Source organism: Sapajus apella, unplaced genomic scaffold, assembly GCF_009761245.1.
Source record: "Sapajus apella isolate SASKATOON/1434 unplaced genomic scaffold, GSC_monkey_1.0 scaffold83, whole genome shotgun sequence".
NCBI lineage: Eukaryota > Metazoa > Chordata > Mammalia > Primates > Cebidae > Sapajus > Sapajus apella.
The window spans coordinates 8,624,931-8,647,766 of NW_022437023.1; the positions used below are offsets into that span (position 1 = coordinate 8,624,931).

General features: G+C 39.9%; 2 protein-coding genes across 19 annotated transcripts in view; one reads left to right on the top strand and one right to left on the bottom strand.

The window, feature by feature from the left end:
* Positions 1-854: 854 nt before the first annotated feature.
* OARD1 (O-acyl-ADP-ribose deacylase 1) lies at positions 855-8,028 on the bottom strand. Of its 9 annotated transcripts, none has more exons than XM_032253276.1 (6): positions 7,933-8,028; positions 5,641-5,720; positions 5,161-5,305; positions 4,136-4,194; positions 2,899-3,011; positions 855-1,496 (listed from the first exon to the last, which is right to left on the bottom strand). In XM_032253276.1, the coding sequence occupies exons 2-6, from the start codon at positions 5,677-5,679 to the stop codon at positions 1,394-1,396; spliced, it is 459 nt and encodes a 152-aa protein (XP_032109167.1). In that variant the 5' UTR covers positions 5,680-5,720; positions 7,933-8,028; the 3' UTR covers positions 855-1,393. The 9 variants fall into 9 exon arrangements, with proteins under 9 accessions (XP_032109167.1, XP_032109166.1, XP_032109165.1 ...); XM_032253275.1 differs by lacking the exon at positions 7,933-8,028 and adding an exon at positions 6,509-6,651; XM_032253274.1 differs by lacking the exon at positions 7,933-8,028 and adding an exon at positions 6,362-6,647.
* Positions 6,846-22,836, top strand: part of NFYA (nuclear transcription factor Y subunit alpha) — a 29,765-nt gene continuing 13,774 nt past the window's right edge. For 2 of the 10 annotated variants that reach the window (XM_032253259.1, XM_032253265.1), the window contains exons 1-4: positions 8,126-9,438; positions 13,120-13,255; positions 14,934-15,020; positions 17,818-17,964. In XM_032253259.1, coding sequence (XP_032109150.1) covers positions 13,181-13,255; positions 14,934-15,020; positions 17,818-17,964 — 309 coding nt within the window. In that variant the 5' untranslated portion in view covers positions 8,126-9,438; positions 13,120-13,180. Of the gene's footprint in view, positions 7,128-8,125; positions 9,439-13,119; positions 13,256-14,933; positions 15,021-17,817; positions 17,965-22,836 lie in introns of those variants that run through there. The other 8 variants (XM_032253266.1, XM_032253268.1, XM_032253260.1 and 5 more) reach the window with 7 other exon arrangements.

Consider the following 22,836-nt stretch of genomic DNA (forward strand, 5'->3'; position numbering starts at 1 on the left):
AAAAGAAAACGTCTAGTTTCCCCAATAGCTCTGATACTGAACCACTGGCTAATCCATGAACTTTATTTTCCCACCAAGAACACAATAGATGACTGGTCTTTGTAGCTTCAGAAGTAAAGGGGACTATTTAGATCCCAGCTGGCTACACATCCAAATCTTCTATGGAGGTTAAAAACACCAAAGTGGCCATTCAACTCCACCACCAAATTATAATTTTTTTTTGAGACAGGGTCTTGTTCTGTTTCCCACACTAGAGTACAGTGGCACAACCACAGCTCAATGCAACTTCAACCTCCTAGGCTGCTCAAGCCATCCTCCCGCCTCACCCTCTAGGGTAGCTGGAACTATAGGCGTGCACCAACACATCCAGCTTTTTTTTTTCTGTAGAGATAGGGTCTCACTATGATACCCAGGTTGGTCTCAAACTGCTGGGCTCAAGTGATCCTCCAGTCTCAGCCTCTCACAGTGCTGGGATGACAGATGTGAGAATTTTTTGAGAGGAAGTGGCCTTTATTTTTTAAAGAAGATTCATATGGATGTTTGAGAATCACTGATTTATTAGGTCACTATTCTGTGCTAAATACTCTGCTAGGCATTTGACATGTATTATTTCACTTGTTTTAATGATTAAATTCAGACAGGTTCAATCACAGAAACCATGCAGTGGACAAAAGAGAGAAAAAGTTCACCATGAGGAGATTCTGAAAACCTGCCTTTCAACTTGTCCAATTTTCTTATTTTCACTTTGCTTTTCCTCCTACTTGGACCCTTTGTCTGACTGTTTGAAATTAAGTTGCAGGTGAATCCTCCATTACCCAAGACCAGAACAAACAGACAGACATAAGCACAGAACCTCCTAAATCCCCCAAAGATTTATTTTTCCATTTTTTTATCACCACAAATTTTTTGTTAACAATGTAGAATTGCGCAATTAAAATCAAAAGTTTCCCCTCAGAGGATTCTGATGACATAAGGATAACACCAAGTTATGTGCACAAACGACAAAAAAATGCCAAACTGGAATGATCATCTTTCCTGAAATTTCTCTTTAAAAGCAGAGACGTAGAACCAATGCTGCCACCTAGCGGCCAGCCAAACAAATCAGGTAGCATACTGGAGCAAAACAAAGGTCACAGTCCCAACAATCTAGTTTCCAGGCCTATTATCAGGCCACCCACTCCTTACTTTATTGCAAAAAAACACAGCAATATATCATAAGCAACCCCTCCTCCACAGTCCTAGTCCAAATACTTGAATACAGCAACCGAAGTCTGTCTTGTGAAACAGATTACTTCCCACGAAACTTTCCTCTGCCGATTTTAACGTAGGTTTGCCCAGTCCTATGGCCTGGTAGAGATGACAGAGGAGAACATGGAAACATCCAAATATTGATTCAAAGCGTGTACACAGTAATTTTGATGTCTGTTGCCTCAAATACCTCCTCGATCATCGCAGATACATTTTCCCATTGCAGACGATCAAGACCACATCCAATCCTGAAAAAGACAAAATATCTCCATTGACGGTGATGAAAGCATATAGGAAACTGTTCCTTCTCTCTTGTCAGCTATATCCACTCACAGCATAAAAACAAATAATCTAGTCTCACACCCTTACAGGCAACCATGATAGGAGTTTGGAAGTCAATTCTTGTTGTGAGTCACCTATGACCATTCCTGGACAGCTCTAACATCTAAAAACTATCACTTCTTTTTGTCTAATAAGATACCACTTTCCAACTATTTCATTTACATTTAGAAATGTATAACTGTCATGGCATGGGAGACTCATTTTCCCTCTATGACTACTGACTAAAATTGGCTGTGGACGGATGGGGAAAGGTTGGTATTTTAAAAATACACTTACGGTAACAAAATGTTAACTAAAATAAGGAGAAAAGGGATGAGGTACAGGACCTCTGCAGAAAAGAAAGTCAAGATGGAATGCTAGGAAATGGCAAAATGGCTACAATCCAGGAATAAGGTTTTTGCAACACCTTGGTTGAGAATAAACTCAGTAAACTCAGTCCATAAAACTCTACTACCTGACACCTTCCAAGATGTTACTCTTGTGATCCTCAACATCCCTACGGAAAAAGAGACTCAAAATTGCTAATTTCATCTTATGATTTGATAATTAAGTCGGTAAAGAACTGTGATTTTAAAAAGTTTCTGATACATACACCATAAATATATCAAAGACCAGTGTAAAATAAGGGACATTGCAGCCACACTCAAAGTAACATGGGACTCGAGATAAAACTGCATGCATGCTCAGCATTGACTCAAAACTACCAGGGTGACAGGAAGAGCTGAGGCCCATTTCCTGAAAAGAAAGCAAAGGAACTACTGAACCCTCAAAGTCATTCCCTTAAGTTCCCAATAGCTAAGGTCTAAGAAGTTACATCAGGGACAGATCCTCCAGCTATTAGCCACCCTGACCACAAACAAGCATGCAGTATAAAAGACAGTGATAATTTACAACTTTCTTGACACAAAGTAATAGGTCTGGAAGATGGGAAGTGGTCCAAGAGGGGAACCACCATTATTCAGTCTTGATTATTTAGCTTATATTGCTTCAGGAATAGAGGTCCAGCTTCAAGCAGAGGATGCTGAGAATTCAACAAATGTGACTGAATAACAATGGTTCCTCTCTGCTAAGTAGGCTGAGGCAGGTGTATATTTCAAGGTAATTGTCATGATACATTCAACTCAAGCTAGAAAATGGCTGTGTCTTGGCCTAAGCCCAGACAACTGGTTTACTGGTGGTTTTACAAAATTTTGACTTTTGTCCACCTTTAAATCTGTATTTTGGGTTAAGCTTTTAAGTTGTCTTTGGGTAAGACAGTAAATCCCACTAATCAATTAAATCTCCATTTAGGGCCATAGATTTCCTTGCCTTGGCATGGAGAGGTCGGTGACTCCATTCTTCAGACAATGAGACTTCATTGCCTCTAAACTCTTCCGTAAGGTTTCGTAAGTTGGCTTGTGCGAAGCCCTTTTCTTTGTAATCTGAACACAAAGGATTCAAACTTTCATCATCCCAAAATGATAGCCAAAGAAAATCACCTAATTCCCCCAACATCCTGATAATTTAAAAAGGGGCATTTTTTAATTGAATTAGTCTAGAGCAAGGATGACAAATGTCACGTCACATTGCCCCTTCCACACCGTTATGGGAGATCCTCAAGAAATCCACTAAGTAGAGACTGAGAAAACCAGATCCTGCCACGTAGTAATCTTTCCTTTTCCCAGAAAACCCAAGATTAGCAGGTGGTGTCTAAAGTCAATATTTTTAAGCAAGGTAGGTGAAATTCTCTGTGCCACTTCCAAGAGATAAGCTGCATATCTATAACAAGGAAGAATGCACACCACCTGAAAATTTCCTGCTAAAAAAGGCCTCTATTTATTTAGCAACTATGCTTGCTTGCTTGATGTTTCTTTATATAAAACAATAGAAAAAACTGGTAGTGTCCCAAAGTAAAAACACTGGAAGCCACATAAGCTTTAAGGACAGAATTCAAAGGGGTTAGGACATCTCCCTACTCAGTTTGCCATCCAGATCAGGCTTGTAGGTGGTTAGCTATAAGTTATCCACCACCATCACCAAGGAAGCCACACCCTTTCAGGGACCAAATAACATCTTGGACTGTTGAAGAACCCCACATTCAAGCAGTAGTTAGGAGAGGAGCTAGGTATTATTTGGCACTGCACTTATTTTTTTTTTTTCACTCCCTTGCTGTCAGTGTGCTATGTGACATGGAATACAAGAAAAGCTCCTTTGAGGACTCTGTCTCTTGAGACATTATTGTTTTTACCTCACTCTGCTTAAAAAATATAGTATAGGAGGCATTCCTAACTTTTGCAAGTCTCAGAACAAGCCTATGGTAAATGGCACAGGACTTTCCCACACAGCTGGGATGTCACCTCACATTCCTTTCTAACCCAGTGCTCCAAGTAGCTGCCATCACTGGACCTGAGTAGTCATAAGATAGGAGGCCTTTTGACATCCTTAGTTGTCTAGAATGGAACATCATGATCAACACAAATGCAGTGCAGCCCATCTGTTCACCAATCCTTAAAATGTATTAAGAATTGGCTCTGAAAAAAAAGAAAAAGGGCTGGTTCCATCTTACCAAGTAATATATATATCGCCCATCTCTCTTCAGAACAGCCACTTCTCCAGATTCCTTTTCTAGGAAAAAGTTATTTAATAGTAGAAATGAAAAAGCAAACCAAACACTGATCTACATTCTTAGATTTTTAAATCTTTACAAGTTTACCTCAATACTAATTTTCAACATTGAAGGGAACAGGGAAGACCTATTGTCTCCCACACTTTGCTTTTTATCGGCATTCCCAAATACTACATTCCTTAACTTACAGTTTTTTTACAAACATGTTTCCTCATGACCCAACTCTGGTCCTATTTCTACTTTCAAATATACCCTCATTTGTCCACAGACTTTGTCTATTGCCTTTAAATTGTTTCGGAATGTATAGTTTATTTGCCAAATGTGTATTTATTCAATAATTATCTTTTTACATTCAAAGAGCTGTATAAGACATTACAAGGAATACAGACATATAAAAAAGGCATTATGACAGAATTTTCAATCCAGAGAAGGTATAATTGTTACAAATAACTACAATACAAAGCAGTAAAAAATTGCCTTTGTGTAGGGCTAAGAATCACTGTGGACACTGATTCTGTAAGCCTGGAATGTGGTCTAAGAAACTTTCAGAAGCTTCACAATAGGAATTTAGTGCACATTTCTGGTTTAAAGTCATCAGTAGAAAGGGATGGGAGGGGTAAGGAAGAAAAGGTTTCTAGATTCCTCTTTGAAGAAAAAGCAGAGTATTGGTAAGTAGATGATCTTATATGCCAACCTATACATTGTGCTAAGCATTTCAGAGTTATTACAAGTGAAGCAATATCGTGAAGAAGGTTTTATGATAGAGGAGAACGAGATTAAAAACCTTCACAGGAGTTCAGGTTTGATATGATAAGGGTCCAAACTAGAGGCCATTCTTGGGGGGAAAAAAATCTAAAAACATTTGGTTCTTAGGAATCCCCTTTACACATATATCTTGTTTATTAAAGTGTAACAGATCAAGAGGTGCTCTAGCCAGGTCAAACGAGGTAATTTCCAAAACTCACGTTGATTTAAAAGTTCTTCCACCCCTCCAAATTTCTTCTTGAAGAGGACCGCTATCCCAGCGTCCATGCGACAATCCTCACTGATACAGTGCGCTAAAGAGTCTGTTTTGGGGCATGCAAAAAGGTCTCCTTTCACATAAGTGATCTAAAAAATGTGCAAAGGAAAAGACAATGTTTTATTAGACGCAGAAAAATACTAAGCTATTTATTTTTCTGTATTTTGTCCCCCACCACTACCTTTCCGTGTACCCCTTCCTGCGATCTGATTTAAAGCCAAATCTGCAGGATTTAACTACAATGAATTACCGCATGTGTAAAAGGAAAGTAATGGATGATCCCTGCCAAGAATTTTGAGCTTAAGTGAATCAGCTAGAGAGAAAAAAGGATAATTCAATCATTGATTTAATTAAAAGTGTTTAGGCTTTTGACCTCCATTATTATGAATTTCAGTTCACCAATAAATGAATAGTTTTTACGCACTCTGCTTCCTTCTGGATCTTCATTAAGACTGCTGGCCATGATACTGAGTCGCTATTTCCAGAATTTAAGTGTTTCTTCAGCTATGAGAAGAGAAAAGGAGGTAAAAAACAGGCAGCCTCAGTATATAATATTGATTGCCCTGTACACCCACTTAATAGGATTTTCCCCTCGAATGTTTATCGATGAATGTGAGTTTGTTCGGCCCCTGGGAAGTAATACAAAACTCTTCTGTGGCAAAGAGGAAGAACGCTTAGGTTCGGTGGCAGCCTGGATCTGCTCCCATTTCGCGCTTTCCTGGAGCGCCCCGCTCCGCCAGCCGAGGCAAAGCCCATCCTAAGACACGCCTCCTCCTTTCTCCACTGCAGCTCCGGAGCAAGGCGGATTTAGGACGCTCCCCTTTTCTCTGCACGACGCAGAAGTATTTCCCCCGTGGGTGTGGCTTAGAAGAAAACAGGAAGGACTTGGCCACAGTCCCGTTAAGCCGCAACCAGCGTGTACAGGGTACGAGCGTGAGCCCCAAGCGTGGGGAAAGGAAAGTGGCCTCTCAAAACGTTCGCCACCCCCCCCTTTTTTTGGGCGGTGCATGGGAGTAGGAAAGAGTCTAGAGAAGCCTCCCATTCTCTGTCTCCTACTCTAGGGCGGATCCACGAGGACGCAGGGTCTGTCCTGTCCTGGAGTCCTATGGAGGGTGCGGGGAGGCTCGCTCAAAGCCGCAACTTACCCAGTCACCCTTCCCCTGAAAAGGAGTCGGCTGTTTGGGGATCCCCGCCCCGCGGGGAAGGGCTCCGAATACGACCCCAGTAGGTGGGGAGCAGCGGAGCAGCCCAAACGCGGAGCCAATCCCGCCACAGCCCTTAATTGCACGCACCTAAGATGGCCGCCCCCGCCCAGTAGCGGGGCGGAAACGAGCCCCTCTAGCTTGCTAGCCGAGTCTACACTCTTTGGCTATGGCCGCCGCACTTCCGGCAGTAAATTCCGTGGTTTCCCGCCGCCGCCCGCGCATGCGTAACGAGAATGCCCACTACAAGTCAGGAAAGGTGGCGCTTGCGTAGTAGCCGCAGGGGTGTGTCCTAGTGGCCGCCTGGAAAGGGGTGGGGAATCAGCAAAGGCGCTAGTTAGCGCCTGCGTAGAACTAAGCTCAAGGTAGTGTTTTGAGTTGAAGGGTCTGCCGCTTCTTGAAGGCGCCTGCGTATTCCTTCGGCTGGAGGTGGTGTTAAATCAGAAGGTGGGCGTGGCTGCAGGGGACGCCTGCGCGTTGCTCCTCCAAAGGGGTGGGGCGAGCCCAGAACTAGGGTTAGGGGGCGTGGTCTCAGAGGCGCCTGCGCGAAGGCGGTTGGAGGGAGGCCCTATTTCCCTTTGTTCAGGTTCGCCATTTTGCGAGGCAGCGGCAGTGGCGGCGGCAGCGGCGGCTGGAGCCTCTGATTGGGTTTCGGAGTCCGGTACTGGAGCCAATCAGCGCGGGCAGCGAACCGGGGGAGCGAGGCACGGTGAGTGTGAGGAGCCAATATCCAGCGGCCCAGAGCCGGCCCCAGCGCCCCGATTGGCGGGTCTCGCTGACCACTCAGGAGAGGCCCAGGCGCCCGTCGAGCCCGGGGAGTCGAGCTGAGCCTAGCCGAGTGGGGCGGCCTGCGGCCCCGGCCCGGAGCCTGCGAGTGCCTCGGGGCACTCCCGCCCGAGGCCTGCAGGGGCCGCCCCGCGCGGGGATGGCACCCCAGGAGCAGGCACCTCGGGGCCCCGACCTTCGCAGAGTGCCAGGGCCAGTTGGGAATGCGTCCCCGTTCCCCGACTCTTAGGCCCAGGTTCTCAGGCCGCAGGCTTGGGGCCACAAATGGCCCTGCACAAGGGGACACGCGCTCCCTTAGCCTCGGCGATTTTCTCCTGGTCATTCTGGCTGCACACTTAAACCCGCCCTTGCACTCTCCACGCTCCAGTCCTTGGGACTGGAAGCCTCCCTGGGGCCCGCGCCCCCCGCCTCCCGCGAGCCTGGTCCCTCTGTCTACAGTCCCTCTAGGTCGGAGGGAGAGGCCTGGGGAGGGTGCGCGTCGCGGCCGCGGGGTCCCAAGTGGGGCTAGCAAGGGGGCTGGCCCGCTCTCGCCTCGCAGCCCTACGGGGCCGCCCCCCAGGCTCCCTGGTGGGGAGTGGGGGGCCGTTAGTTCGCCCACTCCCCCTGCTTCGCCGCGCCCCACCTCCCAGCCCGCTCCGCCCGAGTCTCCGGCCTGGCGCCGTTACCACCCCTTTTGGCTCGTCATTTCCTCTCCTCCCCGCCCCGTTCGCCGAAGCAGGACCGCACACCTCCGTCTTGCAGCCCAACCAAGCGGTCTTCCTTTTTTGCCCGGGCTGTAAGACCAGTCCGTTCGGTGCCTGGAACCTCACTCTTAGAAGATTGATAGCCCTGCGCATTCTTTTTCCCGGAGGCTGTGCAACTTGCTTTTCATATTATTAGTCTTATCCACTCCTCATTTTGTGAATTATCCCTCCTGTGGGAATGTAGTACATTTGGCGGGGGGGAGGGGTCCTTTGTTTTTGCTTTCACCTTTCTATGTTACTTTTTGTCAGGTTTGACTCAGTCCACTCATCTCTTGGTTTATTTTATTCGGATACACTTTCTTATCCTGTGTTAACGTTTTCTCAGCAAATGTTTAGAAACTTTAACAGAGTGTTGTGGGGTTTTCCTTAGGTTGAGAGGTTGCTGTTGGCAACCAATTATCCAGCAGTTAGTATATGCCAGATATAACCCATGTGTTGGGGAAGCAATGCGTAGAGGTAAATAAGAACTGTGCCTACCTGATGGAAATTGACAGGTGAACAGGTCGTTAATACCTGTTAGTGCTATAAAGGGGTCAAGTTCAGTGCTGTGAAGTATCAATGCGTGAGCTAGCCTCCGTGAAAGGCTTATCAGCGCTGCACTTTTGATTGGCGTTGAAGAATGATGATAATTCTTAATTCTTCCACAGATGGAAGAGCATTGCTTGCAGAGAAGCATGTGCTGAGGAAGCGAATTACACTGTTTGAGGCGGAAAGATGGGATAGGGAAGTAGGCAGTAGTAGTGATAGTTTAGGGGGGGAAACCCAGTTGGTAAACCACTTGTATATGTTGCTAAGGAATATTTTGGAAACCGTTATTATTTTGTGTGGAGGTTCAAGTAGAAGGGATGTAGAACTATATTTTTTCCTAAGATTGAAGAAACGAGTTTCTGACTTCTTTTAATGGGTTCTGCTGAGTTCCTTGGGGAAGCGGCTGAGTTCTTTGGGGAAGAAGAGGAGATTTTTGTCCTAGGACTCTGAATTACTTTTACTCATGTGAATCTTCTGGTGCATTCTCTGACACATAGAGGAGGTCTTCAGTATCTGGTGCTCATTTCTAAATTCACATTTAAGGTTATACAACAGGTAGGTTTCAGAAAACTCGTATTCTGGTGCTCTTTTATTAACTAAAACTTTGGGGACAGGTTTTATTTTCACTTTTTAGGATGAGTTTTTTTTATTGTTGTTTAAATCATTTTCTTATTTCATTTGATCCTCACGTTATCTGCCTTAGCAGATGAGATGATATGGCTTGAATAGTCTAAAAAACATTTATATTTGCTTTTGAAAAGTTTTTTTGTTTGTTTTTGGATACAGGGCTTTCCTCTATTATCCAGTCTGGAATACAGTGGCGCAATCATAGCTCGCTGTAACTTGGAACTCCTGGGCTCAAGCCATCCTCCCATCTTGGTCTCCGAAAACATTGGGATTACAGGCATGAGCCACTGCGTCCTGTCCTGGAATAGAGGTTTTAACCTTAGGATTTAAAAATAGGTATGTCCTGGTCACTTCAAAACCACTAAATAATTTTGCTTGGCATCTTTCTAAAAAGCATTATAATCCAGTCACTTTTTTTGCTAAACACCTTTCAGATCTCCACCAATCTGCAGAAGAATTTGTTTGCCTGGCATTTTGAGAGACAGGAGTTGGCCTGTAGCTTTTCTTCAGACATGGGACCTTTTAGTCTGCTGTTCACATGCTGAAATATTTCTGTTTTTGTTTTTATGCTCTCTTGATTTGTAGTACTTCACCTTCTTCCACATCATCACATAGCTAAATCTTTCTCTCACTTTAGGCCAGTTCATCCTGCAGACCTCTGATAGCAAAGAAGAAACAAAAACAGTTCAAATAGTACCTTTTTTGTTTAAGCCTTGTTGATTTATCCCCTGCTGAAACAAATCTCTGTCCTCCAAATTCCCGTATTACTTTATCTCTTAGGATTCCAGTATAGGTTTTCACTCCATTACCAAACTTAAAGACTCTTTGAAGTTAAGATCTTCCTCAGATATTTCTTTTTATTTTTAAAACCTTCGGAACAGTGTCCGGCACATGGTATGTAGTTAGTGGAGAGAAGTGCATTAGAAAGCTCCAATCCAGGAACTGGTAGAATGATGGGGAAGCTAGACAGCCCTTTGTTGTTGTCTAGTCTTTTATCAAACATGTATCAGGACCCACTTGTCGAGTTGTGAAAGAAATAGAGCTAATGATGAGAATTTTTAAATAATAGAAGGTATCTGCCATGATGATGGCTCACGACTGTAATCCCAACACATTGGGAGGCTGAGGTGGGAGAATCCTTTGAGCTCAGGAGTTTAAGACCAGCCTGGGTAACAAAGGGAGACCCCCTATCTTAAAGAAAGAAAAAGAATAGAAAATATCAAAGTGCATCTTGCGTTGTTTAAGGGTAAATACTGTTTCATGACCCTTTATTTCAGTTACATGTTTTATACATTATGTGTGCACTGAGCTGTGATAATGAAATGTGTTTCTTACTAAGGGTTATGGTTAAAAAAGTTAAAAAGTTCCTGTTCTAGGCTTTGCCTGGTAGTGATTGTCAACTGTGGTAATCTTAGGGCTTTTCATATCCTTACATGACTAGTTGAGTTTCTGAAGGTTTTAGCTTTGGAGTGTGTGTGGGTCCACATAGAATGGGTTCCTAGTGAGTAGCTGGCTAAATTTCAGCTTTTGCACCTTGGAATAGTGGGGCAAAGAATTGCATTGAGAAGAGAATGCACTAGGAAGACAATTTTCATGCTAGCCAGAATAAACACACTTATTTATTACTCTCTCTTTGAGGAAAAACCATTCAAAACTTTGTGTTAGGAACAAAAGCTAGACAGACTAAATCTGTCTAACTTAGTTTGTCATAATCTTGGGCAGAGAGGCACTTCGGAAAAGACTATCAGATTGTGTTGCAGTCTTGCTAACTAAAGCTCACAGTAGTAGGAACAGGGATTTACTGAAGCCAGTTACTTATAGCATTAACGATTAACAGCAGCAATATCATGATACAGGCTAAATCACTTTGTCATTAATGTGAGAAAAAACTCCTGTTAGATTTGAAGCTGCATTCATTTTTACTCTTCAAAGTATAGTAGATTTAAATATTGCTAAATTGGTTTATTTGTAAACCAATTTGTTAACCAGGATAAACTAGTTAAGAAGAAAATCTGTGTGTTACATCTGTTAGTCATTATCATGTGCTTCAAGTTATATTTTACTCTTGTAAAAGATGTAATCTTCTGGATATTAGTCAAGGAAAAAAATATCACACAAAGAGGAAATTTGGAGTGGGAGAGGCATTGAAACCTAAAAGACATTCCTTTCATGATCCTTATTTTTAAAGTCAGTTTATTGAGAGAGAGTTTAGACACAACATGTAATAATTTTAAGTATTTTGATGAGCTTTGACAAATCTATATACCTGTGCAACCACTACCACAATGAAGACATAAAACATTTTCATCACCTTACAACATTCCTAATGCTCCATGCCAGTCAGCCTCCCTCTTTCCTATCTCCCTGTATCCTCCACTCCCAAGGAACCACTGATCTATATTCTGTCTCTAGATTACTGATGTCTTTTGGAGATTTTATATAAATGGAATCATATATATTCTTTTACATCACAATAAGTTTACAAACACAAATGTATTGTGTATTAGAGACAAAACAGAATTTAGGGAAGCCTGTCAGTGTCATCTAATAGACTCGCAGTCTGGCTGAAAACCTGATTTTCTATTCTGTACCCAGAATCTCTGAGGAGCAGACTTAGTAGTCAACCAATTCCAAAGAGACTTGTGTAAAAATAAGAAAACCAGTTGACCAGTGTGGAATGAAAAATAACTACTGAGTTACTTATGTTGCTGATTCTATTTACTCCTTGTTGGCCAATCTATATGTAAATCCAAATTATAGCTAGAAATTTGCCTAGTGAGCATTCCACTAGAGCAAGAGCAGTGCTTCAGAGAACCATATGGCCACAAGTCATCTTGCTGTGATGACACAGCCTATTATTTATGGCTTATATATTCTTATATTGTATCCATTTTGGTTATGTAATGGGCTTAATTTTTATTTTGATTAAATTTTATTATATTTTTTTCCCCAACATTCTGGTATAAGAATTTTTAAGTGTGCAGTGAAATCAAAGGAATTTGAAGATAAACACCTGTATGCCTGCCAGTTAGAGTCTATTATTAACATCTTACTATAATTGCCTTACCAGATAGTTCTCCACCTATTTATCCATTTTTCTTTTCTTTCTTTTTTTTTTTCTTTTCTTTTTTTTTTTTTGATGCATTTCAAAGTAAATTTTAGATAGCAATACATTTCTTTCTAAGTACTTGGACATACACTTGCACATATTTTGATTTCTTCTTTCAGACTGTATTGAGACATCTTAGAAGTGATTAATTCCACAAGCATATGTGGATTTACGTAGAGTGGTACTCTACTTTGCCACTATAATGAGCAGCTCAGTTAAGTCACATCATTTTATGATTCAGATACTGGAATGTATGAGGGTCTGGTGAAAAATTGGCGAGAAAGGACTATCTACACCTTTGTTTACATATCTGTCATCCCTCCCATATTTCCAAGATGAATTGCCCATTTCTAATTTATATCATTTAAATTTTTTAACAAAGTCTTTATTAAAGTTCTCAGATACCACTTCAGTTTATCTAATTGTGTCCTTATTTTTGAAAGTGGATCTTCAACTCTCTTAAAGTGTTTGAGAAGGGTAAATTTTGCCTACAATATGAGGTGGACTTGAGTAACATGTTTGGAGGGAAGCAATTATGTGTTACAACTTAAAGAAGCTTTATTCTCTAGAGTATATGTGCAAACCTGAAAATCAGTGTTACATAGGCCTTGTATTAAAGTGATGTTGTAGCTTAATGAGTATCTCTAAGGTGCAGGTATTGCTTTGACAGTTTTGAAAGGTAAGATTGCCAATAAGAAATGACTGAAAGCATTTTAGAAACGTGAAAATAGCATTATGTTATTATGACTGTGCCACGTAATCTTAGTTAAAAGTGATACTGAATATAAACATTTCCTATTATCCTGTTTTCTTGCAAATAAGGTACGGCGATAAATTATTCAGGTTGATTGTCTGTTAAGGCCTTTATTGACAATCTCACTTTGTTTCTTTCCCCACCTTTCTAATAGGAGTATACCTCACAGCCTTCTAGGATCTCCAGAGTGGACAGGAATCTCACTTGGAGGGACCATGGAGCAGTATACAGCAAACAGCAATAGTTCGACAGAGCAGATTGTTGTCCAGGCAGGACAGATTCAGCAGCAGGTATGGAAGTAAAACTGCTTTAAACATTACATCAACGAAATTGATAACAGCACCCCTCAATTGGTTGGTGTATTACCCAGGGGAATTATTTGAAAGGTACCAGATCTTGTGAAATATTGAGTCTGATGGCTTGTGCTGAAGTGCCATGTCCAGCCCATGACCACTTAGAATCTGCTCTTCATGGGTGCCTGGTTATAGTAAATTGCATCTTTTATCTCATTAAAAGTAAAAACATCTAGTCTGGTTTTCAGATGGAAATTTTTATTTTTATTTTTTTTCTGGATTCTATTTGGTCTTTTTCTCTTGTTGTTTGAGCTTAACTTGTGATTTGGTAAGCCTTTGGCCACAATAGACAAACCAACATAGCTTCCTGGAAATCTTCTGTTCTTTGATTTGGTCTGCCACATTTTTTTATTCAGAAAAGTTGTGGTTTAACATTAGGATAATATTTAGACAGCAATTCTTACAGATAAGCACATATTAGAAAGGAATTTCCTGCTGGTGATCTATTCCTAATTAATCAATTGCTTTCTTGAATTTATACGCAGGATACATTTTCTGATGCTTTATGCTTGGGTTTATTATAGTAAAACTTCACTTTTTTCCCACCCCTCGAAGAAAAGAAATTAATTATTCTTCTATTTGACCTTAGGCCAAGATTGATATTTTGGAAATACTTTGTTTTGGAAATGGAATTTAGCTAATATAGAAAAGTAGTAGGGAGGGCAAAGGAAGTATTGATGATGAGTTGTTCCCATCTAATGATCAAAGGTAGGAGCTACTGTTAATGAAAAGACAAACTCCCTCGATAGCTTTCCGTTCCACACAGCTGCTGTGGCTCTCGCGGGTTCCTCAAACCGCCTTTTTAGAAAAGGGGATTCCACAAAGGGCCCTCCATTCAGACCAGTGCCCTGGAGGGTGGGTTTTTATTCCTTCAGAATTTACCATTCGTGGATGTAAAATAAGGTTGAATCACTGAAAACATGGCCCTTAAAGCAGTCCAGTTGGGTAGAAATAATCTTAGTTTTGAAGTGGGGCATGCTGGTACATGCCTGTAATCCCAGCTACTCTGGAGTTTGAGACAGGAAGGTTGGCTTAAGCCCGGGAATTCAAGACCAGCCTGGGCAAAACAGCAAGAACCCCATCTCAAAATAAGTAAATAAAGTTTGAAAAAAAAAAAAAATACTTTTGGGGCATAAGAGCATTGACCTCATGAAGATGATTTTGGTTCACGGTGATTAATTATTCCTCCTTTCTTGGTGATTGCATTTAATTCCCAGAATTTTTTCATGGTAGTTTCAGGGCTGTTAAAACCTAATCATTTTTTTCTCGTGAACTCATTAGAGGAGTTAAAAAAGGGCATTAAATAATTGTGTAAGTAGAAGTATTAGATTCCTGTTTCTAGAGGGAAAGATTGCATCACAAATCTTTGTGTTAATATGACAACTATTTTGAGTTTTTGAGTCCCATTTTGAGGTCCACTCTGGAGGCAAAGGGCTAATATCTTTAATCCTACTACCTTCAACAAAACAGCTTCAATATAGGGAGTCTGTACATTTTGAAAGTCCTGTGTAGGGTGGGGCTTCCCTCCCTCTCCTCCAAGATAAGGTGATCTCATGTCTTGAACTACACATTTCCTTCCTGACATATTTCAAGCTCTTCCTGTTCCTGTTCTCAGCAGCAGGGTGGTGTCACTGCTGTGCAGTTGCAGACTGAGGCCCAGGTGGCATCCGCCTCAGGCCAGCAAGTCCAGACCCTCCAGGTAGTGGTATCCTCTCTGATTCTCTGTGAGCACTGCATGAACTTCTCTCCTCATGTCTGGTGCTGTTTGTGTTAGGATCTCCAGTAGGAATGGCAAAGTCAGTTGCATGTCTTTGATGCTAACTTGTCTTTGAGGCTTATAAAATGCCAGTTTCCTAATGTTTCATGCCAAGTCATATAGATACCCCATATCAATTTTCTAAGAATTGGATTTGACTAGTGTGTTTCTTTGAAAATGCCTACAAAAGATATAAGTGACAGGAATAAATTCTTAGAAGTGACATTAGAAACTCTGATCCAATTAATTGCATGGTAAAAATTTTGTATATTTGTATTATAATGGAGAAGGAAATACATACATATATAGACACACATGACTAGGCTAGGCTGTGCTTTATTTTTATTAAAGGGGCAACTCAGCTGAAAAATTAGACTTGCCAAGGTTTATCTAAGCACTGAATCTTGTTAATCTCTTGTTAACTGCTATTGTTTCCATTACTTTTCCTGGGGAAATAGTGACCTGTCTTATTACTAGATCTGCAGAGACTACCCCAGATACTTCTTGGTTAGGCAGAAGCAGGATATACCTTGTGAAAGTCTTAGGTGTTGAAGCCACAATGATAATTCTTGGTTAATCAGTACAGTTCCTTAACATTGTGTATGGCTAAGTATCTTAAATTGGGTTATAATTTGGCCAGTTCCTATAAGAAATAGGAGTAGGAGCACTTGTCTACTCTGTGTATGTAGGTTACTTTTATTAAAATGACTATATATTTTTGAGAAATTGGCAAGATTTGGGTACCCTGCTTTTTCCCTCCATTGAATTGGAAGTGATTCAAAGTAGAATCTAGAATGTAGAACCGACATCTCACTTTATTGCTAGTGCTGCTAAGCATCCTGCATATAACTACCTCTTATTGTCATCATTTCACTTTATCCTTTCAGTCCCACCCCTACCCCTGCCACCAATAGTGTTTGGTAATGTTGTACAGCCAACTTTGAACATAAATTGAGCTGAAAGAAACCGACCTTGTAGGCACTCCAAAACTGTATTAAAATCTCACAGTCCAACAGCTTGTTAATGTTTTTCATGCTTGTTTCATCTTACTCATATATAAAACAGTATTTTGGATTGTCATTAACCCCTTGTGGAATAGAAATGTAACATGCTCTTAACTGTATGGCTTCTTGTTTGATGCATGTGTCTTTGTAATCATTTTTCTGTTGCAAACAGTGAGCTCTTCGGAGTATCAATCATTTATCATGTGCACGAATAGCAGGAGGAAATTAAGATGATGAATAGATTAAAAATTATTAATAGTTGTATCTTAAAACTTGTGTCTCCTACTTACATAGATTTTATTTAAAAGAAGTGGAAACACTTTATGGAAATAATAGGAACCTTTCCTTTAGGGATCTCATTATTTGGAGAGAATTTTAAATAGTTATTGGTTATTCATGCTATATGTATTCTGAGAAATCTTTCTTGATACAGACTACGCAAGCATTGGTGTAGCAAAAGGAATTTGATTTGGAATGAGGAAATAAGGGAAGGAGAACATGAGAAAGTCAGGCTGTAAAGTCCTTAAAAAAGTAAAGGTTCGCAACGGACAGTTTAACAAAACCTAGGATTTCAGTGTTCCTGGTGATTCTAATACATGAGTGGTGGCGGCAGTGGCGCTGGTGGTGGTGGTGGTGATTGTAGGGAAGATCTTACTATCTAACCTACTCATCTAGGACAGAATGATCTTTTAACTAATTGTTGTTATTTGCACATACTTTCACTATCATTAAGTGTAAATACTTCAGTCATGAATATTCTCTTGTGTTACAAGTAATTTCTGTCAAAACAAAGATAGAGTCTGAAAATGAAAGTTTTGGACCATTCCATGGATCATTCCAGTTTACTTCTAAAAAGTGCTTCCAGAAAGCATTCTATTAGGTATTTTTGTATTGGGACTCAAGATGTGACAGAGCACTTGTAGTGACCTGGCTCCTACAGTAGTCTGTGTACTCACAGGAGCTTGAAGTTTGAACACCTGACTGCTCTGTGTAATTTCAATATTTGTTGTTGCTTCTGATAAAACTGAAATAACCATGTGGATATAACAGAGGCCAGTATGAGGAATTCCACCATAGAGACTACAAACTGACCAGAAAGTATTTTTAGGAAATCATTAGTAGTGGGCTCTTTCAACAACATAGAATTCACAGAGTAAAATGAGCAGGGTAAAGGTATACATTTGACATTTCATTTTAGCTTGAGAGACTATAGGGAGAAAAGGGTCATCCTCTCCATAAACATCCTACCAGACCTGCTTGCTGTCCAGCCTCTTAGAGTCATTGCTGGGTAGAATTGATTTACTTTCTTCACTTTATTTAGAATTTGTACTCAACCACCATCACCACCATCACCTCTCTCTCTCTCATTGCCTCCTCTCCCAGCCTTCACTAGAGACCATTCCTGGATTGGTTTAAACAGGCAACTAACCTTGCCATTATGATTAAATGTTTGTCAGGGATTTAGCCCAGGTTCAGTGACAAATGCCTTATATCTATTGAGACTTCTCAAAGACTCTGGATATACTCCATTATGTCTGACCTTAAAGTATTGAAATTGGCATTTAACAGATATCATAGGTACTTAAAAATAACTCGAGGACTTAAGACATACTTTCTTAGTGTCTTTTCTACCTTTTCTTTCTCTAGCAAGGCAGAAGAATAGTTCCAGTGATTTTCTTTTGGTAAAAACCATTTTGTATCTTATGTTATTTCATTGTTCTTATTTTATTTCATTCTAGGTCCAAGGGCAGCCATTAATGGTGCAGGTCAGTGGAGGCCAGCTAATCACATCAACTGGCCAACCCATCATGGTCCAGGCTGTCCCTGGTGGACAAGGTCAAACCATCATGCAAGTACCTGTTTCTGGAACACAGGGTTTGCAGCAGGTGAGTAGTATTAAAAAATGTTGAGCAATATATCAGATGAGAGGTTTCAAAGAATAGATTGTTACAAACTGATAATTGATGTTGCATTTAACCGCTTCCTGACTGACATTTTGCATTTAATTGATTTTCTGCTTTTGTAGTACCAGTGATACACACTAGAACTATGCAGAAATTGGACAGCTCCAGTAAAGACTAAGATATTAGGCATGATCTTGAATTGCTATAAAGTATGTAAAGAGGTTAGAATCTAATTTATAGTATATTTTATTTTAAAAGAAGCAAAAATGAATATTCTTAGAAAGTTAGAAAAATAACAAAATAAGCAAAAAGTATGTCAAAATTAAGTAGAAAACTGACGTATAGAAAGGGTAAATCTAGATTGTTTAAACAGACCAATAAAACAGGTAAATCCAGTTGAAAGATGGGTTGAGAAATACAAAACAAAAGTAAGCTAAGATATAGAAGAGATTAAAGGAAGGCCAGGCAGGTGGCTCATGCCTAAAATCCCAGCAATTGGGGAGGCCGAGGCAGGTGGATCACTTGAGACCAGGAGTTCAAGACCAGCCTGGCCAACAGGACAAAAGCACATCTCTACTAAAAATACAAAAAACTGGTGTGCTGGCACGTACCTGTAATCCCAGCTACTCAGGAGGTAGAAGCATGAGATCTCTTGAACCTGGGAGGTGGAGGGTGCAGTAAGCCAAGATTGTGCCACTGCACTCCAGCCTAGGCACCAGAGGAAGATTCTGTCTCAAAAAAAAAAAAAAAAAAAAAAAAGATTAAAGGAAATATGTGGAAATAGTTACACACAACGCTGTGGCATCAAATTTTAAAATTAGAGAGATATTTCTCATCAAGATGGCAAAAACCAAAAAGAGTCACTATATCCACTGCTAGGATGGATGTAGAGAAAAAGAATTAATCATTATTTTTGGTAATTTCAAACTGTGAAGTTATTTGGGAAAGGCATCTCACTATCTGTTAAATACAACGAACACTTGAGCTGGCAGTTACACTTCTGAGAATCTATCCTATAGGAAGAAAAGCATCAGTACTTGGGAGAAATTACAAAGACACTTGTCGTAGCATTGTACTAGCAAAGAATAAAATTGTAATCTGAGTGTCCATTAATAGAATAAGGAAATGGTTGGAATAAATCATAATATATTCACATACGGACTACTGCATCATCATTAAAATAAATGAACTATGGGCTAGGCACGGTAGCTCATGCCTATAATCCTAGCACTTTGGGAGGCTGAGGCAGGTGGATCACCTGAGGTCAGGAGTTCAAGACCAGCCTGACCAATATGGAGAAACTGCGTCTGTACTAAAAAAAAATTAGCCAGGCTTGGTGGTACATGCCTGTAATCCCAGCTACTCGGGAGGCTGAGGCAGGAGAATTGCTTGAACTCGGGAGGCAGAGGTTATGGTGAGATTGTGCCATTGCACTCCAGCCTGGGCAATAAGAGAAAAACTCCATCTCAAAAAAAAAAAAAAAAAAAAATGAAATGAACTATTGTTGTGGGTGGGTTAATATTGAATTATTTTTAGTGAAAATAATTTGCAGAGAAATAGTGTGTGATCTCATCTTGGTAATTCATAACCAAACCCCCATGAATATATGTTTATAGGCATGGAAAAGGGAGTATGAGGGAGAACTATTAGCTTTTTACTCTATGTAAATCTTTATCTTGTTTTAACAGTTATAGCAACCACATTAATGTCTTAATTTTCTGGAGGAATTTCAGTTGAAAAAAGCAGCCATGATCACACTGCTTATAAATCAAACTTGTACTTTTTATGTATTCGCTTGTATTTCTATCATAATTTTTTGGCATGATTGTACCATGCATGTGAGGTGGTTTCGTTGCTGTTGTTCTTTTTAATTCTTTCATAATGTTCAGTCAGGTTGATGAATCAGAATTTCTAATTTATAAAATATAGTTAAGGATTTTGGTTTTCCTTTGCTTTTGTTGGTAAACATACTTGGGCATGGTAGTTTTATTTTTCAATTGAATTCTCAGGGTAATTTCTTTGCATTGGGGATTGCTTGGCAAAGGGTAAGAGCATATTTGAGCCCATTGGCATATTTTTGCCAAGATAGAATTATAGTTGGCATTAAAAATAATTTTTCCATTTCTCTATGCATAAATAAATGAGGCTTTAAATATCTTCTCAGCATGTGCTTTCCTCGATTTCCCATTGCTACATCCTTTCTGTTCCTCTGTCTTTGCTTCTGTTCTTTTCTCCAGCCCTGCTTGTTGCGCCGCCTTCTCCACTGTTCAGTAGAGACTGCGTGGAATAGTTAGAAACAGTATACTGTGAGTGTAGTGATCCAGCTTTCATCACCAGGTCTGCCATTAAACAAGCATTCTAATCTTGGCCAAGTTATTTAATTATCTGTTTGCTCATCCAAAAATAAAATTTATATGAGATGACATCTAGGGTTCATTCTAGCTCTAAATTCTGTGATTTTTATAGGGTTTTATTTTGCTCTAAGGAACCTTGAAAGAGTTATTTTATTCCCCTGCTTCCAAGTAGGGCAATAACTAACCAGGCAGAAAAAAATATATTCTGTTACATAAATAAAGCTCTAGGTGAGATTTCATAGCCTACCTTATAATGCTTAAGGCTTTAATCCCCTATGTATAAGAGGTTTTTTTTCTCATTAGTGTTCTTTGAGTAGCCATTTGTTAAAGAAGAGTACTTCTTAACCTTTTTTGAAGTGTATTCTCCATCTTAGAATCCTAGTAAAGCTTGCACCCTGTAAGAAAAAGTACGGATGTCCAGTCACATGGAAAATTCTACATATAATTTTAGATTAAGATCCTTGGCCTGAGAAGGACACTGGAACCAGAAAGACAGCCAAGAAACAGATAGAAGAATATTGGAAGTTGGCATATAATTCACGTGGTGTAAACTTCAGTGAAGAAATGGCTGAAGAATGATACAGAAAAAAATTTGATTTCCACCTCATACTGTATTTTTAAAAATATTTGCCAGATAGATTAAAGATCTAAATGTAGAAAAGCAGACTTAGAAAATTCAAAAGAAAATATTGGAGAATTTTTTGTGCTATAGAGAAGGATTTCTTAAAAACAAATTGACTTAACTACTTTAAAACATGCATTGAAATATAAAAGTAAAGAAGGTGAAGACTTGGATTTTTTAGTACATATTACTGACTTTGTATTCAAAATATATATATATAACTTTTATGTATTTATACAAAAGTAGAAAATGGGCAAAGAATATGAATAGTTGGATGTGGAAATCCTAATAGCCAATATAAACTCAGAAATGAAATAGGTTCACATAACCACATAAATTTGCTTACTTGTTTATTTGCCAGTACTTTCTGAATGCTAATTATGAGCTAAGTATTTGGAAAAAATAATTAAGAAAACCTAGGCAATCTATCCCCTAACAAAGGAGGAACCATGAATGTCACTAAGACATGGAACCCATTGACCTGTTTTTTCACCTTCGTTTTATTAGTAGTCCCTTTTTCCTATCAACTGGTAGATTTTGTGATAACTTAAGGTTCCAGGCATGTTCTTCTCTCCCGACTGAGTTGGTCCAAGTTGAAATTATGGATGAAAAGCGACCTGGCTATAAAAATCTATCTTTCTGAAAGTATCCTCCTTCCAAACTACCACCTCTGTTGAAGCAATGCCCAAATAAAAAACAGTTTGTTGATGGAATGAATGGTTAAAGAAATAAAGAGAAGGGAGATGAAGGGGCTTTGGGGGAAAACCTAGTTGAGTAGCCATGTATTCTGACTTTTAAGTTTGGGAGGTATTTTTGAATCTAAAATACTAGAAATGTTGAGCTCTGGAGCCTTCCTAACTGCTTTCTCTTTAGAGCTTAAAAAAAAAATGTGTCCACTAGTTATATGAAAATAGGATTTTGTACACCCAGCATTTAAAGGGTTGTATTGCAGTTTTTTAGTTCCAAAATTTTAAAGAAATATTTTTCAAGCTTCTCGTCAGGTTTCTCATAATACTCCTAATAAACTGGCTATAGCCATTTAAAAAAGAAAGAAGATAGATTTGAACAGCACACGATCGCTTGCTTTCCATAATTGCTATCTAAGGCTTAGCTATCCAATCCTAAGACCAAATAGGAGATACAAACTAAATCAACAAAAATTTGACAAACGTGAATGACAGTAGTGAGTATTGGTGAGGTTATTATTGGAAACTTATAGGAGGAATATAATCTGTCACATTGCCTTAATTATCTATTACTGCATAACAAATTGTCCTAGAAGTTAGCAGCTTAAAATAACAAACATTTATTTTACAGTTTCTGTGAGTTAGGAATCCTGGCATGGCTTTGTTGGGTTCTTTCAAGGTCTTTCTCAAGGCCCTTATCAAGGTGTTGTCCTGGGCTGCAGTCACATTTGACTAGGGTAGAATACATTTTGGGTTTTTTCTTTGCTTTTTTTTGAGACAGTTACTCACTGTTGCCTAGGCTGGAGTGTAGTGGTACATCGGATCTTGGCTCACTGCAACCCTGCAACCTCTGCCTCCCAGGCTTTAGTGATCCTTCCACCTCAGTTCCCCAAGTAGCTGGGATCACAGGCATGTGCTACGACGCCTGGATAATTTTTATATTTTTCAGTAGATATGGGGTTTTGCCACATTGCCCAGGCTGGTCTCGAATTCCTGACCGGATCTGCTCACCTCAGCCTCCCAAAGTGCTGGGATTACAGTTGTGAGCCACAATTCCCGGCCCAGAGTGTATTTTAAATACACATGCTTTTCAATATATATAATCATGCCACTGCTATCTTTTATAAAAACTGACACTGATTTCTTAATATGAGGTATCCAGACAGTGTTCGAAATTCTGATTGTTTCATAA

Bases quoted from the DNA above. Each gene is read 5' to 3' on its own strand.
- OARD1 (XM_032253276.1), bottom strand. From the start codon at position 5,679: ATGGCCAGCAGTCTTAATGAAGATCCAGAAGGAAGCAGA. The intron at 4,195-5,160 runs GTGAGTTTTGGA...ACTTTTTCCTAG, and splicing joins GGAAGAACTTTTAAATCAAC to AAAAGGAATCTGGAGAAGTG. The intron at 3,012-4,135 runs GTAAGATGGAAC...CTTTGTGTTCAG, and splicing joins GGCGATATATATATTACTTG to ATTACAAAGAAAAGGGCTTC.